At 41.2% G+C, this 19,727-nt stretch overlaps 1 protein-coding gene across 1 annotated transcript in view; it reads left to right on the forward strand.

Moving 5' to 3' along the window:
- The first annotated feature begins 8,307 nt into the window (after nucleotides 1-8,307).
- The window catches only part of VGLL4 (vestigial like family member 4), a 163,350-nt gene continuing 151,930 nt past the window's right edge, over nucleotides 8,308-19,727 (forward strand). Inside the window, exons 1-2 of the mRNA XM_060239873.1 lie at nucleotides 8,308-8,640; nucleotides 13,435-13,511. Of these exons, the coding sequence (XP_060095856.1) occupies nucleotides 13,448-13,511 (64 nt within the window). The 5' untranslated portion in view covers nucleotides 8,308-8,640; nucleotides 13,435-13,447. The remainder of the gene's footprint in view (nucleotides 8,641-13,434; nucleotides 13,512-19,727) is intronic.

The raw sequence follows: 19,727 nt of genomic DNA on the forward strand, positions 1-19,727 counted from the left end.
TACAGTCAATTCCTTAGAATCAGATGCAATTCTACTCTAGAGAAAGATTACAGGATAGAGAGTGCCACTCTTTGTAAGCATTTCAGGCAGTGTGGGTACCCTGAAAACATAGTTTCCTCTGCTAAACATAGAGCCGAGTCATCACGATGTGAAACATTGTTGCAATTCAAAGACAGAGTAGGGGACAGAGGGTGGTGGTTGGTGACAAACTATCCCAAAAACACCCACTCACGCGTGGAGTGCCGCAGGGGGCAGTTCTTTCCCCAATGTTATTTAACATCGTCATGCGCCCCCTCGCCCGGGTTGCTCAGAGGCATGGGCTGGGTTATCACCAGTATGCAGATGACACGCAGCTCTATCTGTTGATGGGTGGCCAGTCTGACTCCACCCCAGATGATCTGTCCATGGCGTTACAAGCTGTGGCGGGGTGGCTCAAGCTGAGAAGACTGAAATTAAATCCGACGAAGATGGAGGTCCTATATCCAAGCCATCGTAGTCCGGGACCAGAGGTCCGCTTACCAACCCTTGATGGAGCGCAGCTCATGCTGGCACCCAAAGTTAAAAGCCTAGGGGTGCTCTTGGATCCCTCTCTAACAATGGAGGCCCAAGTAGCTGCCACTGCCAAGTCAGCTTTCTACCATCTACGGATGGTGAGGCAGTTGGTCCCCTTTCTCGAACGCGACAACTTGGCAACTGTGATCCATACTATGGTCACCTCAAGGTTGGATTACTGTAATGCCATCTACATAGGGCTGCACTTGTCCCAAATCCGGCATCTTCAGCTAGTGTAGAACGCCGCCGCCAGGCTGTTAATGGAAGTTCCTTTATGGGAACACATTCAGCCTTTCCTACCAATAACATACCGGATTTGCTTCAAGGTGCTGGTTTTAACCTTTAAAGCCCTATATGGCCAGGGTCCTGCACACCTTAGGGACCGCCTTTCTCCATATATGCCCCAGCGAGCACTTCCATCCAGGTCTCAAAACCTGTTGACAATCCGCAGCGTCAGAGAAGTTAAGTTTCAGTCAACTAGAGCCAGGGCCTTTTCCGCGGCTGCACCTAGCTGGTGGAATGAGTTGCCGGAGGACATTAGGGCCCTGCAGAGCTCCCACAGTTCCACAGGGCCTGTAAAACAGCACTCTTCCATCTTGCTTTTTCATAATGACTATTTAACAGCAACGGACTAGGCCCATAAACTGGAACTTAACATCATTCTGGACTTTCTACCACGCCATTGTGATTTGAGGTCCCTTGAAACATCAAATATTGCCTATCCAGTTATACTGCTACCATCGGAATTTAATTGCATTCTGAATTATTGTACTAGCATCTATTGTTATATTGTTTTTGATATTTTAAAATTGTTTTTATGTCTTATGTATTATTGATGTTTTTATCTTGTTTAGTCATCTTTGACCCTAACCTGTGAGCTGCCCTGAGCCTGCCTTCAGTGGGGAGGGTGGGATATAAAATAAATAAATAAATATTAGGAAAATGCTCTACAAGAGGAGCTAATAAGTCTTATCAAAGATAAGATCCATAATTTCTGTTTTTATAATGCCTTTTACCAACAGATTAGAGGAGTTTCTATGGGCTCAGCATTTGCACCAAGTGTAGCATGCCTTTTCATGGCAGCATTGGAGAATAAATGTATCCGTAATCCAGAGATGAATCCATACTATCAAAAGGTGACTTTTTATAAAAGATTCATAGACCATGTGGTAGCCATTTATGAGGATATATCAAGTATAGGAGAATGGCTACAGTGGTTAAATAGATTCATGAGGCAATTATTTTTACGAGTAAATGGGATAAGAACTCCATAACATTTCTAGACACAGAAGTCTTTAGAACAGAGGATAACACATTGGCTGTAAGGAAGTATACAAAACCTACAGATAGAAATACATTCCTCCATTATCAGTCACATCACCCAGTACATTTAAAAATAACTTAACAGTCAATTCCTTAGAATCAGATGCAATTCTACTCTGGAGAAAGATTACAGGATAGAGAGTACCACTCTTTGTAAGCATTTCAGGCAGCGTGGGTACCCTGAAAACATAGTTTCCTCTGCTAAACATAGAGCCAAGTCATCACGACATGAAACATTGTTGCAATTCAAAGACAAACCAGAAGGAAAGACCTGTATCACTTGGGCTATGTCATTCACACCTTTAGCACAAGAGGTTGCAAATTTTTTTTAAAAACACTGGCATTTGGTGGAAGGGATTCCAGGATGCCAGCAACCTCCCCAAATAGGTTTTAAACGAACTAGAAATCTGAGAGATACTTTGATTCGCTCAGATTTTATAAAACAGAAAAGGGAAATTGACATCCTACCAGGAAACTTTAAATGTGAAACATGCTTAGCATGTCAATTTTGTCTTCAGATACGTGAGTTCATCCATCCACAGACAGGGGAAAAGATTGTTCTAGGACAGCACACCTCATGCTCAATTAAAAGGCCATGTAAGCAATTTCGTGCCCGTGTATACGTGTCTACATAGGAAGTACCATGAGAATGGTCAAGACACGTGTACTGGAACACTGTTCTAGATTGAAACATCACATGAGGGAAGCTCCTCTTGTGGAGCATTTTTCTAATAAAAAACACGACTCTGATCAATTAAGATTTTTCATATTGGAGAGATTACAAGGCTTGGAATTGTGTTCAGTGAGTGCAGAGAAATTATTGGCTCAGAAGGAAATGAGGTGGATTTATCAACTTTGCAACCACTAAAATTGAATAACGAATGGGATCTTTAATGTTTTTTATGAAATCTAAGTTGGGACCATTATGTTATGTATCTTCCTTTAACAGATTGCTGCATTTGGTAAATGGTTGCACCTGCGAATAGGTATATCACACACCTACCTGTAGTAGTAGTAAGAATGTCAGCAAACATGGTGGAGTAAAATAAGGTGTATCATTGAGTGAGAAGAGTGAAGCAATACAGTGGTGAGTGTGTGAAGCCTGTTTATGGTTGCACAAAGATTTTAAAAGGAAAAAGTATTGTATACTGTATATAAACTTATTAAATAATTATTTTATAGGAATGAAATTCTAGCTTAAAGCAGTAATGCGAAACAGGAAGTTCAGACCGGCTATGCTTGTAAACTGGTGGTACTTGGAAAATGAAATTGAGTTACCTGTGCATACAGAGAGCTAATCCAGAATTATTGTGAATGAAATATAAACTTTTGATATGCGTAAAGAAATTGATTTTTCCATAATTATTGAAGAGAGTATATTTATTGGGTATTTGTGAATATTGTATATTGGAGAAGAGGCATTTTCTACATGGACTCAACACTTTTTTGTATACCTCCTGTCTGTGTGACTTTTTTCTGTTATATAAGATGGTGATGATGATATTGGATTTATATCCTGCCCTCCACTCAGAGTGGCTCACAATCTCCTTTATCTTCCTCCCCCACAACAGACACCCTGTGAGGTGGGTGGGGCTGAGAGGACTCTCACAGCAGCTTCCCTTTCAAGGACAACTCCTGTGAGAGCTATGGCTGACCCAAGGCCATTCCAGCCTTGGAGTGGAAGAGTGGGGAATCAAACCTGGTTCTCCCAGATAAGAGTCCACACACTTAACCACTACACCAAACTGGCTCTCAAAATCTCCAGATGAGGGCTGGAGATCACTCAGAATTACAACTGCTGTCCAGATGGCACAGATCAGCTACCCTTGAGGTGGCAGGGAGTAATGTCTTTACTTGGGTGGGAAGACAGCAAGGGTGGGTGGGGGCACTCACCCAGAGCCTCTTTCTAGAGCCCATTAATACATAACACTTCATGTTCTTGCTAGTGAACATTCTGCACTCACCCATGAGGAACAACAGGGCTTTTTTTGAGCAGGAACACAAAGGAACACAGTTCCAGCTGGCTTGGTATCAGAGGTGTGGCCTAATATACAAATGAGTTCCTGCTGGGCAGCCCTGAGGAATGATATGAGGTTTTCCCATTTGAGTTATATGATGCTTATACCAAATTTTGTAAACAGAAGAGCAGTGAACAGAAGCCATTGAAGTTTTGCATGTAAATTAAGTATTCCTCGTACTACAACTGGGGCATTAAAAAAGTAAATGCATTCTTTGTAGTCTGATTGAACTCCATGGCTTACTACATCAAAGGGCTACTTTGTCATGGGATCTGGAGCTATAAAATTATGGCATGACTGAACCACCTCATCCATTTACAATATTTTTCTTACATTTAAGTTTGAATCTCATGGGCAACATACTTAGTCAACATTGGAAAGGGTGTGTGTGATGGAGGGGAGTTAAACATTATAAAAAGGCAACATCTGGAATTTTGTTGAGTTCAGGAGCTTTTTCCCTTAAAAACAATTATTTGTAATGGCTGGAGCACAAGAGAACTACTTTAGGCCAGCTGACTGGGTTTACACTAACCCAGTGGGATTCAAAAGATTCCCATCATATGGCAGGAATAACCAGAACTGTGCAATGTTCCTCAGTTTCAAAAATCTTGGTACATGTTGTATTCAGGGATGCTATTCAAGAAGCACAAGCTTTGATGCATGGAACTAGTCAAATGGGTGTTTTGATCTTGGTCAATCACTATATCCCAAACAAGCAATCAAAGAGGGCCTCAGGACAGGAAAACTTGGAAAATAAACTCCAAAAGTAATTGGCTATTCTTTTTTGTAAGTGGCTGTTTCTGCCTTGTTAATTTATTTGATATTTACATATGGCTTGTCCATATTGATAAGAGCCCCATGGTGTAGAGCGATAAGCTGCAGTACTGCAGTCCAAGCTCTGCTCACAACCTGAGTTCGATCCTGGTGGAAACTGGATTCAGGTAGCCGGCTCAAGTTTGACTCAGCCGTCCATCCTTCTGAGGTCGGTGAAATGAGTACCCAGCTTGCTGGGGGTAAAGTGTAGATGATTGGGGAAGGCAACAGCAAACCACCCCATTAAAAAGTCTGCCATGAAAACATGATGCGATGTCATGCCAGAGTCAGAAACAACTAGTGCTTGCACAGGGGACTACCTTTACCTGTCCATATTGCCCAGAGGTTGTGTTCCCCTTCCAGGTGTAAGAAGGGTCTTCTAATCTTGCTCTGAGGAGGGCAAAGGGCATCTAATACAAATTACAGCAATTTGTTGTTGTGATAATTATTATAGTTACCAAGTATAACAAAGTTTAGGGCATTTTTTCATCTCTCTGGATTTAGTTCTGTTTGACACAACTTGAAGTTGGCATGAATGAAAACTTTCAAACAGCTTTTGAAGAGGAGTTAAGTCTCCCCATATGGACAACAGTATTATTGCTGAAGAGCATTTCTGATATAGTTTGACTATTTGAGTGTGTCTAGATGTCAGGCTGTGTGAAGTGGGAACTTTACTGCTGAACAATGCTGAAATGTTTGCTCAAATTATTTGCATATGGAGTGAAGTGACTTGTTTTAGATTAATGTTTCCTTGAAGTACATTTTACAAAGCTGATGTCAGTTGTTAACTGTGACCAATAATTTTATTAAGACAAGATGTGAATGGAGTTAAAATCTTCAAGAATCAACAGCACTGAGACAAAATTGTAAAAATCTCAGGGGTACAAATGATGACCTTTATTGACACTAAGCTTACTAAGATTTTGTGATAGCCTTGAAAAAACTTGGTGAGTAGAATAAATTATTCTTGATATTTATAGTTCCATGTGCCTCTCCAGGGCCAGTTTTGTGTCTTTCTGTTCCAGCATATGCCAGCTTTATAAGTTGTCTGGCATCAAAACGTTTCCAGGGAAATACTCTGATATCATCAGCAGTAGTAAACATGCAATAATACCAGATGGAAGGCTAAGGCCCTCTTGAACTCAGGCTGTGCATCTCAGGCTAGACAGAATACCAAAAGTTTTAATCTCATATGCTGAGTTATTTTTTTCCAACATTTCTTTTCTTAGGATGGTTTTCCACTTGAAAACTGTCCAGGGTAGCTGATTAACTCACCTTACTTTAGTGATATTTTGTTCATTCTATCCAATTATTTTTGCTTCTGTTGTTAACTGATGTGATCTATTTTCCAGCAAAGCAACTACATTCAAAAAGACGAGTGGCTGAGGTCATATTAAAGCGGCATCCTGCTAGGACAATGTAGCTTTTTAAATTTTTCTATGCTGCTTTTTCCAGCATAATATTTCACTTTGCTCACTTTCAGACATTTGTGAACCTACATTTATAACCATATGCTGCTTACCATGAGGGCAGCATGGACTTCATACTTTAGTGGTTTATAATCCTCTCCCTGCTCACTATGGGATATTATTTGCTTTAATCTTGGTCAGGTGCTTCTACTGCTATGTTAACACAGAAATATATGCTTATTTCAGACTCTGTGGGATAGGAAACTACCCAGAGGAGGGGACATGGAACCAGCAGAAAGGAAAATAATTAAGCTCTCCTTGCTGCTTCTCTAATCTCAATTGCTTCCTTCTGATTATAAAGCACTAGGGTGCTAAAACAAGTAGTTGTGGTAATGTATACCACAAATGGGAAAGGATTAGGGTAAAGAAAAATAAGTAGACTCAGGATCTAACAATGAAAGAGTGAAATTAGACCTTGATTTTAGGGTCGTAATGAGAAGTGTAATGAGAGGTTTGTACATTCAGGATAGTATTCTGTATTTCAAGGACTAAAGCCCAGCTCAGTCCCCACCCCCAATTTTGAAGAGGAAAATGCAAATAAATTCATAAATAAGAACTGGTTTAACAATATCTGACATGACATTCTGTTCATTATTTCTTTCCATTGCTTTCAATTAAAAACATACTTGTTTTCTCTGATCAGTTATGATTAAATTGTTAGGGACTATAACCCTCCATGCCACATTTCAGACAAAATAAGAGAAAAGGTCCCTATTTTATAGGCAATTAAAATTCTCACTTTTGGGCAGCTGTAGACACTTGGCAGTCCCAGTTAAGATACAGTCAGTTGCATTCTGCATCACCTGAAGTTAGTGTGATAAAGCATGGAAATTAAAGAAGCACAGATTTACATAACAAGGCTGGATTATGTAGACAAGATGAGAACCTACACACAAAACGCACTCCTAACAACATCCAACATGTTTTCAGAAGTAGGCTTGGACCCAGGAGCACCACAAGGCATTAGTTCAAGAGACAGAGAGCAACTCCTGGGTGGTAAAAGAGGGAGAAAGAGAATGAACTTGAGTGTATTCTATATACTGATGACATCCAACCCCAAAGCTACAGATTACCACATTCAGCGCTTCCATATAGATGTTAAAGCAATAGCATTAACTTCTGTAGTGCTCCCTGTAATGGATGCTATATTTAACACCCCTCCTGACAGTCCTTTGAATCTTATCAGAAAAAAGGCCATCAGAGAACACATTTCAAGCTGAATTCTAGACTAATAATATTTACCTGGAAATGTTCACAATGGAATAATCAAGGCTACCAAATCATGCAACAGAATTAGCAGGGAGGAAATTTCCTTGCTATTCTGCAACCACAGATGATCTGCTGGGTTCACTCACCAATGCTACAGTCAGGCATTAAAACAGACTGCCAAGGCCAATCACAGAAGCAGGTTAACCCTTTCAAAGCAGATTTTTGGGGGGCCTCTAGAGCTCTTAAGGGTGGTTTGTTCAAAGGCTTATACTTGGCTATCACTGGAAATGTCTTCTGTGTATAAGCATAAGCCTTTGGACACATTAGCCCTGTAGGTAACAGACTCCCTCCCCTCTTCATAATAGGTACTGGCACCCCAAACAAAAAAGAAACAAACTAAGAGTACCGTACAGAAGTCAAGCAGTTCTTTAATTTTGCTCTTTACACATTGTAACCCCCCCCCCCAAAAAAAAACAAAAAAAACCCCCTCTCTGCTTGCAGAATACCATAGTCTGAAACAGTAGCTTGGCTGCAATACCGGCTTCCAGGAGACCGAAGGCTTCGTGTAACGTCAAAAAAAAGTACAAGCAACTGCTCCAGCCCAACCTGGTTCCTTTTCTTCCCGGACCATGAGAGCCGCACCATGAGAGCCCCACACTAGAAACGGCTGTCGTTTGCCCAACAAGCCAGCCCGCTCTCTGTATCTAAGCTCCAGTCAAAAGGGACGCGTTGCCAGCTGCAACCCAACTCTGGAGGAGGGAACTAAGGCGAGCTCAGCTCAGTGAGAATTTTTTGTTCTTCTCTGTTGTAGGGAGAGTCTCTCCTCCTCCCTCCCTTCCCCCGAGCAATTTCTACCTGCTGAGGATGTGATGTCAAGGCCTGATTAACCTAATATATGCTGATCTCATGAGTTTGCCAGCCAATGGGGCGGCCGGGCTCTCCCCACCTGCTAGGAAGAGAATTCCATCATTCCTGGGATTCTTCCCTCGGCTAGTGCTCGGCGGCGCTCCGCGCGGGGTTCCGAGCGCCACTGCTGACTCGGCAAGGCTCGCATTGTTTGGGGACCAGACGAGCGGCCAGCCAATCACCGAGCAGGGCGCTCCCCGGCCAGAGCCCGCGCAGCCGAGCCCGGCGGCCGGAGAGGCAAGCGGCACTTGGTGGAGCGGCAGCGACCGCGTTGTTCGCGGCTTCCCTCCTGGCCCCGCGGCACCTCAGGAGGGGGAAGCGACCCAGCAGCGCGAAGCTCGTGCAAACTGGTAAACTGGGGCACCGCTAAGAGGGGCGGGGGGGGGGGGGAGGGAGACGGCGGAAACGCGGTGCAACTTGGTCGGAGGGAGCTGGGAGCGCGGAGCGAGTAGGCTGGTGCCTCGCTCCCCGGATGCTTAGGAACGGCTGGGCGGCCCCCTGCAGGAGCTCCGGCAGAATTGGGGACGAAGCCGGCTCAGCCCGGTCTCGCTGCAGGCCGGGTTGTTTGGGCTGCGACTGTGATAAGACTGGCCCCACACTGTCCAAGGGATGCTGGTATTGTGCCGCTACCGGACCCAACTTTTGACATTACTTTCTGGTGGTAAATTAGTCTCCCTGGACCTCCAGAGCTGAGATTTTTAAAATCTTTGCCTCCAACTTGCTTTTTTATATCGTTTTGTGATCTAAATATACACGCAAAGAGGGTGCTGATAAGGGGGTGAGTTACACTGCCGAGTCTGACCCGCTCTACAGAAATATCTTGTTCTGAGGGCTTAACCTGTCTTTTACTTAAGAATATTCTAGACCAAAGAAATCCAGAGGGGAATATCTGAGAAAAAGAGCTCTGATTCCTGAATCTAATTCTTAGGGAACCTGTCTGGGCCAGAACGTATGATTTGATTTGGTTGCCCTCCTGCCTAATTATCTGAGAATGAAAGGCTGCCTGGTTTCATGAGAAGTGTGCTTTTCTTTTTTTCTCAAGCCCAGTCTTTAGCTCTCTTCACAGTGCCTCACCCACTTTTACGGCAGTCTACCTTTACATATTGAGCATGAGCACACTGGCACAATAGTCAGTTCAGGACCAGCTACATGCTGAGGGCTGGATATTGGATTTAGAACAAAACATCCCTTCTTGGTTGTAGGAAAAAGAGACCTTACAAGGAGAGGTGAAGAGATAGAAAGAGTGGGGCTGGGAGAGCACAAAATGGTAGTTGCAGTGCACACAAGTGCATTTCTGTATTTGTTTCTGCAATCCCTGTCCTTCCCCCACCCCTGTTGCATGTGTCTAGACTTGCCACATGCCCTTAGACCTAAAAGACTGGCAGTACTCTCTGGTCCACAGATTTCTGTAATGGGCAAGGTTTGACTTGCTAGATCTTGTAGAGACAGTGTGATAGTTTACCATTCTACTTTGGACCATAATAGCCATGATGGTCTGCTCTTGTCCTCTGTTTCTGGATTGTGCATCCCTTGCGATCCTTTCTGACTCTCCAAGTCCAGTGCATCTTTTGCTGTTCATGGGTAGAGTTTCTGCTTTATCCACGATAAGGCTGTTTTCCAGGGGGTTTTTTTATAGTTTCACACCAATGAGAGCCTTTGTATTGAAAGTCCTTTCAACATGTTGCTATTTGTTGCCTAGTCAAAAATGAACAAAGGGGCATCTTCTGCTTTGGTTTGGTTCTGTGAAAACTGATGTAGTGATACTGCTTGCATCCCATGGATGCTGTTTGCATTGTTTATAGGTACAAGTTTCTCAACAGTTGTGATGTAACTTGGTTTACATTCAGCACCCATTCAGACTGTGAACTGCATGGGGGAGTTCCTTAAGGCAAAATGTCATATGAGTTGCAAGTCAATAAGCGACAGGAGCTGAAAAAGCCACAAAGGCGTGCAAGACGTTACTTCCTGCCATGAAGGAATGTGAAGATGATATAGCTTGCAGAATATATATATATATATATATATATATACACATATACATACATATATATATATATATATATATATACACACATATACATACATATATATATACACATATACATACATATATATATATACACACACATACACACACAAACACAAATATATATGTTTCTGGTAGTGATGGATGGGAAATGTGTTGCTTTTCTTGCTTGGTCTAAAACTTCCTCCACACAAACCAATTTCAGCAGACTCCTCCAACAGTATGAACTGGCAACATGGTGGAATGTTGCGACCTGAAGTAAGAAAACTAAACTAACTGGCTTAGTTTTGAAACTGAATCATTGCAGAATTTCTTTCAGGACAGTTAACAATTGCAGATTGTTTACAGCCACAATTAAGTAGTTATGTAGAAGTGTAAGTGTCCGAAGATCATTTAACTCAACCTTTTCCCACAGGGACACAGCACACTTTAATTTCAAACAGACAGATTTAATTGAAAACCATAGCTTGCTTTCTAATTAAGGATGAGTTATAACGAAACCAAACAGTGGTTCCTTTTATGTAAAATGGAGTATGAGGCTTTTTTTTTTTCTGTGACAGGGTGAAAACACTTGCTGAAAAGCCCAATATGTCCTTAAAATATTTTTTTACAATTTTACTTGCTTGCTTATCAGTAGTCATAGAACCTGAAATCCTTCCAGTCCACCTCCTTACCCTGCGGCAAGATCTTCCACTAGCAAACCACTCTTGCAGATCATATCTAAATTATAGTTTGGCATAATTGGAGAGCAGGTGAGACTAAAATGCTGGGAGCTCCTGTGAGGTAGGCCTTTAATGGAGATTTTTACATGGACGTTATTGAATGTTTTCCATAATTTTAAATTTCTGATCTTCTGAAGTTCTTTTGAAACTATTAGGCTGTGACAATATTGTGTGTAAAGTATTGGTTGAAGTGACAAGGAACCATCAGATTTTTGCAGAAAAGAGGGATGCAGCATTCTCTGCCAGCAAGCAGAGTCAGTGGAGGTTCTTGAGTATTGTCAGCTTATGACTATTTCTACTGAATATTCTTTTGCTAATCACACTTCAGTTTGGATTGGACAGTGGAGTGGTTGGTGGGTCGCATGGAGATCAGACTTAAAAACAGCCCTTAGTGGCTTGTTTGAGGTCTCCCATGAATATTTTATGAACTGATGAGACAGGAAGATAAAGGAGCACTCCTGAAGTGGAAGGAATATGATATTTCCCAAAACCCATAGACTGCATTCAGATGTCATGAACATTAATTTGGTTTATTCCTGGACTCATGTGCTCCCTCTCTCCTGCTCTCACACACGGATCCAAGTTTGAAGTCTTCTTGTCTTTCCATCTAATCCTAGTTTGTTGTGGTGTCCAGATGTGGTTTTTACTTTCTGAGTACTGGGGATTCTAAATCACAGATTGGTTTAGACACCCAGTTATTCAAAAAGAAACATACTCCAATTTATGAAAACACCCACATTTTGAAGTCATAACAAACTGAAGTTCAATCAAAGACGAAAATCTTAAACAAGGAAGATTTAAATCACAGCTCCAGGTAGCAGAGGAGCTGAAAAAGAAAGGGAGTGTGCAAACCCAAGGATATGGGGCATGTGCTCATCATGAATAAACCCTGATTTGTTTGTGATGTCTGAAGAGAGCCATCATGTTTAGGCACATAGAGGCAGGCAGAAACAGCAGTAGTCCAAGTTATCCTGGTCCATATTGGAGCTGCAAGTGGGCTGTGAATGAGTCAGGCTGCCATCCTGCTGTGGAACCTGGCAGGCAGTCAATGTCAAGATCAGAAGGTAAGCGGAAGGGCTAGTAGTAAGGCCATGGATGTGAGTTAAGCTGTTGTGCCTGAGCAGATCTGCCTAGGTGTCTATAAAATTCCTAAAGAGCTGACATATCTATTTGGCAATAGTAGTTTTTTTTAAAAAACTATGTTTTGTGCCTGCCTTTCTTTTATCTTTTTCTTATTATTGGTCTCTGTATACTTGTAAAACACTTAGAGTGATGGATTATTATGTACTCTTGGAAGCATTGGGAACATATTTCAAATTCCTATCACATTTTTAGGTACCTGGGACTTCTGCATGGTTGTTTCATGAATTTTAAGGTAAACATTTAAGCTAAATGTTGCATAGCAATGATGACTTGGCTTGTTAAGCATGCAGTGCTCTGGGAATGCCAGTTGAGTTACAGTAGAATAAATGGAGAGATTTCCCTTGATCTTCTGTCCTGTTAGTGTAACAAAAGCAATGGATAGGTGAGCAGGGTGACCAAGACTATCTGTATATACCCTGTTGGTAACTACCTTTTTTCTGGACAGCCTCTGTGAGAAATAAGTAAGGGATGTCGGGTGGATAGAGACCTGAACTCCCACCTCATGGACTTATCTTTCTTCTGTAAGTTAGAAAACAGACCAGCGCCTTTTCTTGATGATTAACTGGCACATTCCATTGTTTGTAGAAACAACCAAGACAAGATGGTAGATTGGTAGCTTCTGATATCTCTGGTGCTGAGATCCTGTCCTCCAGCACAACCATTACCGTAAATGGTTATTATCATAAATGGTTACCATAAATGGCTTTTAAAGGTCCTTTTCATATGGGTGTTTTAACTCACTTGTCTTCTGAAGGCAAACAGGCTTAAAAAAAGTTTTCATGCACCTTAAGGATAAAACATTGTCTTCCCACAGTTATTGTAGCCTTAATCTGGATTTTTCCAAAACCTGTTCTGACTTTTTGAGGGAGGGGGTGCACTTCATCTTCTGCATATGTGGAACCTTAGAAAAATCCTTTGTCCACAAAAGCCATGAATTTAAAAAGCTTGTATGAAAGGGACCTTAGTCTGATGTTGGCAAGGCATTAGTTAGCCATTGGGAAGCTTATCTGCACATCATACATACCTGATACAGTAAAGATTAATTAAAATTGGACATAAAACAATTTGTGTATTAATTTTCAAGTAAACTTATTTTGTGTTAAAAATGATGTGCTATATTTTGTTCAAGGTGTTGCTAATGAAGCCCCTATATTATGATTGTCCACTGGCTTTTTAACGAAAGAGATTTTTAGCTCCTTTTGTTGTAGTTTAATCCTTCAGTCAGTAATATTATATTATCCTCTTCTATTCAGGATCCTGCCAGGAATGGAGACTCCTTTGGATGTTTTGTCAAGAGCAGCATCCCTAGTGCATGCTGATGATGAAAAACGTAAGTCTAAAACAGAACTTATGGCTTCACTCTGAGTCTTGGTAAAGTACAGATGCTATGTACTTGGCTTAGGTTCTGCCCAATCAGCTTTCTGTAGTTTTTAGATAAAATACGTAAATAAACTGAAATGGTTTAAGAATTATTTTAGTCCATAAGTGACTTCTAAATGGATTCACTCTGTGCTATCTGTATATGGACTTTCTCATAAAGTTTTGCATGGAAGAATTGTTGAAATTCTGTTAATTTGGAAAGAGTTTAACATTTTTTTTACTGTCATGTCACAGTTGATTTATGGCAACCCCATGGTTTTTTCAAGGCAAGAGACATTCAGAGATGGTTTGCTTTTGCCTACCTATGTATAGTGACCTTGGATTTCCTTGGTGGTCTCCCATCCAAAGACTAACCAGGCCCAACCGTGCATAGCTTCTAAGATCTGATAAGATTGGGCTATCTAGATCAGGGCATTATACAAGTTACAGGGAGAAATTATTAATAGTTCCTCCAAAGTAGATCAGTTATAAAATAACTTCTGATGATACAAATGGAAGATTCAGAAAACTAGCTTTCGTGTTTTTGAGATGAAATAAGAACACCAATGACAACCTTTGCCTGGTGTTCTGTTAAAATCCCACTTTGAGACTTTCTCTGATTTTTCAGTCAGTTGACATTAGACTCATAAGAGCCACAGCGTTTCTACTGCATTGTCAAAAGATGCCTGAATGTTACTCCTGGTGCAAATGCAATATCACTGTGAAGGGTTAATCAAGGGTTATAGTAAGCAGGTAATTGGATCGCCGCCTGTTATCAGTTGAAGATTAGAGGAGACATTTTAGTTACTTTACTAGTTACTTAGGGTGCATCCAGTGTACTAGCTACTCAGGCTGCATCCAGTTTCAGTGCATAAACTATGCCACCACAAGCTTTGCTAAGTGCTTGTTAAAAAAGAAACCAGATGCCAAAAAAAGTGAATCTGGAAAAATTCCCATATAAACCATTTCAAACACTGATGTTGACACTGACCTGTGATTGTTTGTTTCTAACACTTAGTGGGCACTGTACAAATAGTTACCAACAAATAATAGTGATGGTTATTTGCCTATTTTGTTGACTTAAGGTTATTCAGCACTTGATTAATCAATATTTGTATGTGTGAACTGATTTCTTCAGTTCTGTTTTGTAATTCTTCTGTAGGCTTTCCCCTGTCTCCCACTCTTCCTGTTTTGTATTTTATAATTCTTCTGTGGACTTTATTTTCTGTTCCCTTCTGTGTAATTGGCATGGAGAATCTGTAGAAAGAAGTTGAGGAATAGTATATCTACACTTACAGTATGCTATTGCTGCATCTTCCCATTTCTGCTTGTGTGGGTTTTCCAAGTAGGCCTTGTACATAAGTGTTTATGTGCATTAAAGATCCAGATTTGTTAAGTCATATGCTAGTGTGGATGCTAATGTTCCCCATTTATTTGAAAACTATATAAAGACTTTTCTTGATTTTTTTTTAAAAAAGAATAATAATAATAACTTTTAATTTCTATCCCGCCCTCCCCGCCAAAGCAGGCTCAGGGCGGCTTACAACATAAAATACATTATACATCAGATTACATAAATTGCAAATAAAATCCAAGTTAAGACAAATTACAAGTTAAAATTTACAAATTACAATGGTGCTAAAACATTCGATCTTCAATAATTCCATAAAATTCAGTAACCAAGAGCAATTTTTTAGAGGCATTTCCTAGTTTATCATTGGTTGAAGGCTAGTTTATAGAGGTGGGTCTTACAGGCCCTGCGGAACTGTTCCAAACTCCGCAGGGCCCGCACCTCTACCGGGAGTTGATTCCACTGCAGTGGAGCAGCAATAGAGAAGGCCCTATCTCGGGTGGCCTTCAATCTGGCCTCCCTTGGCCCAGGGACGGTCAGCTGGTTTTTTCCAGCCGACCGCAATGCTCTTTGGGGCTCATATGGGGAGAGACGGTCCTTCAGGTAGGCAGGTCCTCGGCCATATAGGGCTTTAAAGGTGATAACCAGCACCTTGTAACGAACTCGGTATCCCACTGGCAGCCAGTGCAGTTCGCGCAGCCCCGGCTGTATGTGCTCCCATCTTGGGAGTCCCAACAACAGCCTAGCCGCCGCGTTCTGCACCAGCTGCAGCCGCCGAGTTCGGCACAGGGGCAGCCCCATGTAGAGAGCGTTGCAGTAATCCAGTCTCGAGGTGACCGTAGCATGGATCACCGTTGCTAGGTCACGGCGCTCTAGGAAGGGGGCCAACTGCTTCGCCCGTCGGAGATGAAAGAACGCGGACTTGGCAGCGGCCGCTATCTGTGCCTCCATTGATAGTGAAGGCTCCAGAAGAACCCCCAAGCTCTTGACCCTATGTGCCGCTTTCAGCAGCACACCGTCAAAAATCGGCAAGGGGATTTCCCTTCCCAGGGCACCGCGACCCAAGCAAAGGACCTCTGTCTTCGTTGGATTCAACTTCAGCCCGCTCAGTCTGAATAGAAATGTATGCATTGCCCCTTTTAAGCAAGAAAAGAAACAGACGGTGTGGTGAATGGAGAGAGGGGTGGGGCTTGTGGATGGTGCCCCATTTAAATCCTGAGCTCCTTTAATTCTTTACTCTTTGGGTTGTGGCAGTTTTCATGGTCTCCAGGGTCAGAATCTCTGAGAAGGCTGGGGGCTCTATTTGTCTACCTTAGTAAAAGAATTAAGATTTCATTTAGATTTTCTTCACAGTATCAGACAAATGAAATTGATGAATAGAAATATAACATCTGGCTTTTAGTTGGTGAATGATCACTGCTACAGCTTGCTGAGTTGGGAGCACATGAAGCATCTTAGTGGAATTGCTGTTTAGTTTTTTCTAGGAATTCAAATGTGTATAGAAAGAAAGGACAACCACTGTAACTTGCCAGAAGGGACCAATGTAGTATATGAGGGAAGGTATGAACTACGAAGCGTGGGAGATGAGGTATCTGGACCTACATCTTTGGACTTTCCTCAGTTACGGTAGAGACAGTGGTTATATATCCCTGATCTACAAACTAACATCATATAAAATACTACAAATATATTTTTATATTATACTACTTCATGCTCAGCTGCCTGTTTTTCATCACAAAAATGTTAAATAGTTAGCAATTATGTCACACCCTCAAAGTATATCAACTTCTAAAAATATTCTTTGAACATCAGACATAAAGGATGTTGTTATTAACAGTTGTTCTAAGAGTATGACTAACCCCACCCCCCTAAAAACAGACAATATTTTTGAACAACAGGAACTGTAAACTGCCAGACTGCTGAATGGTATGGTTAAGACAGAAACACTTAATATCCTTTAAAAAGCAGTGTTTTCACGGTCAGTTGAACCTCTTATGAGCATCTTTCAAAACAGATGCGAAAAATGTTTAGCCATCTCTCACCCTTTATGAAAATTATACATTAGCTAGTGATTATGCTAATGAGCACCAAGCTGCATAATTATGCTATTAAAAGCCAAGCTCCAAAGCAGGCAGTTACTCCATTTTCCAGTCTAATTAACAACATAAAAACTGTCTATATAAACTTTCTCACAACAACATAACACCATACTGTTGACATATTCACTTTTCTTGGAAAAAAGAGTAAGAGCACAGAGTTTGCATAACTAAAACATTTAATTAAACCTTCTGTACAACAACATTACATTTCTAGCTTCTTGATTTTTATATAAAAAAGAATCTTTTCTAATCATTATATTTAATAGTGAAAAACCCAAAGTTTAACAACTGTGCAAAGTTTAACAACTCCATGCAGGTGATGTATAATACGATATGATATATAATTTTACTGCACTTCTTAGAATTACCGTTTCAACAGTCTTAGTGCCATACTGGACCAGCAGTAGCCTTGTGCAGTTCCCTCTGATCTGTGTGCCAGTATGGTATAGTAGTTTGGAACTAGGTGCCCATTAGTGGGAAGGAAGAGCATGTGTTATGAGTATGTATTACAAGTGTGTGTTATTCTATGGTGTAATAGATGCAAGGTTTTATTTTATTGCTCAACATGCAAATTTAGGGCATATATCTTCTTCCCATCTCCTACATACCCCTTCATTCTTTGGTAATTTGGTCCAGCCTCCACATCTGATTACTCAATTAACTCTTCCTTTGACCTTTCCCATCCCTTGTATGCTCATCATGCCCTGAACATTCCGTGAAATGACTACAGGTTCCTGAGATCAGGACTTTTCCTTTTTAATAGCCTCAAGCAGCAACTTCTAATAGTTCTGGCAAAGTGGGTTGGTCTTTCTACCTGTCACTCACCTACTTAAAGCTCTTCCTTGTCCTAATAGATCTGGAAAATGAGAGTATTTGCAGAAAGAAGTGCTGTTTCCCAGCTGGGTGTCATGTGTTGCTTTTTAACTTGATTTTTGGCGCAATCTACCAGTATATGCATTTCCTCAGATATACTTTTTGTTTTCCCAACCAGCATGTCCCTGATGGGGAGTACCTGAACCCTTTGTGTCAGCAGGATGGGTGGGTAGGTGGGATCAAAACATGGTGAATGGAGGGCTGGGGACATGGCAAGGGAAATTAGTAGAAAGTGTCTTTCTGACACCATGGAGTAGCCAGAAGGTTGGTCGGGGGTAGCCACAAGGTTGACGGGGGGTATGTGTAGAAACTTGGGATTATTCTTGAATATGATAATGTTGATGATGATAGTGTGAGACTTCAGATGTGGTGTTTTTAAAATATTTACCTGATCCCCCCCATTCTAAGCTTTGGGTAAATTAACTCTATACGTAGTTATAAATATAGTTATAGTAAATTAATATAATCGGCCCTTAAGAGCAGTCATTGCAGAATATGAAAACTTCACACTGGTTATGATAGATAAAGTTGTTATTTGATAAATTCTGGTTTCTAGTAAACAGGCCAGGACAACTGTAATACCTGCGTATGCCTGGTTCAGAATGTGGCATTCCCGTTATTGTTGAGGGCTAGCTGGTTGGGACATATCTTGCTTATCTTAAAATAGCGACATTGGCTGCCAGTTTGTTTCTGAGTCCTGCTCTAAGGTGCTGGTTATAACTGTTAACAGTTCTTTATGACCTAGGACCCACATACCTACTGGACTGTCACTTCCAGTTAAGGTTACCAGGTCTGTGTTGGAAAATACCTGGAGTCTTTCGGGGTTGAGACAGGAGAGGGCAGAGTTGGGGAAGGGGGGGAGCTTCAACATAGAGTCTACCCTTCAAAACAGCCATTTTCTTCAGGGGAGCTGATGATCTCTGCCGGCTGGAGATCAGTTGTAAAAGCTGGAGATTTTCAGGCCACACCCGAAGGCTGGCAACCCTACTTCCTATATTTCCCTGTGTGCCACCTATGGTCCTCAGGCTGTCACTTAAGGTAAACTACCTGGATCAACGAGAGCTCCTGCCTTCTCCCTTGTCACTCCTATTTTATGGAACAGTTTCCCTGAGGAGGTGACATCAGGCATTGTCCTAAGAAATTTTCAAGAGATACTGCAAGACCATTTTATTAGCAGGACTTTTCATGGGGTATAGACTGCAGGCATCTTTTTGGGGGGAGGGAGGGGAGTGTTGTCTAGGGTTTTATTTCGTGTACTATAAATTGTGATGTTTTTCATTTTTATTTGTAAGCTGTTTTTAGCCATGAGGGAAGGTGGGCTATAAATATTTTCATAAATAAAATACAGGTTTCCTTCTGTTTTTGGATTTTTTAATTTTTGTTTGTTAAACATGCAGTAATTCTGCCACGTGCTGATTTACGTAAGTTTGTCTACTCCCGATTAAAAGATAGCAGAAATCACTTCAGAATAGTTGGTTGCATACTGATTGGATCATAATGATGTCCTTTGATGGTTGTCTTTCAAGTTAAATAAAGATCTTTGGGGTACGGTTGATAAGTAAACAATGAGCATTCATCTTTGACCTAGTTGCTCCTGGATTCAGGAGATTCTCTGCTTATAATAGAACACTGAACAATCATTTGATTTAGCTACTAGTATCTTATTTTATTCCTTGCCACCTTAAAATAGATTTTAAATAGTTAACATTCACTTAGGTCATAATGGCAGCACTAAGAAATACAAACATATTCTGTCCCATGTGTATATGTTCCTGTTTTCATCCTTTTCATGATCTGATCATTGAGCAAATATGCTTAGCAGACATACCTTGATAACAAATAGTATTTTCTTTTCAGCGTCGTT

Source organism: Heteronotia binoei, chromosome 5 (assembly GCF_032191835.1).
Source record: "Heteronotia binoei isolate CCM8104 ecotype False Entrance Well chromosome 5, APGP_CSIRO_Hbin_v1, whole genome shotgun sequence".
NCBI classification, from domain to species: Eukaryota; Metazoa; Chordata; class Lepidosauria; order Squamata; family Gekkonidae; genus Heteronotia; species Heteronotia binoei.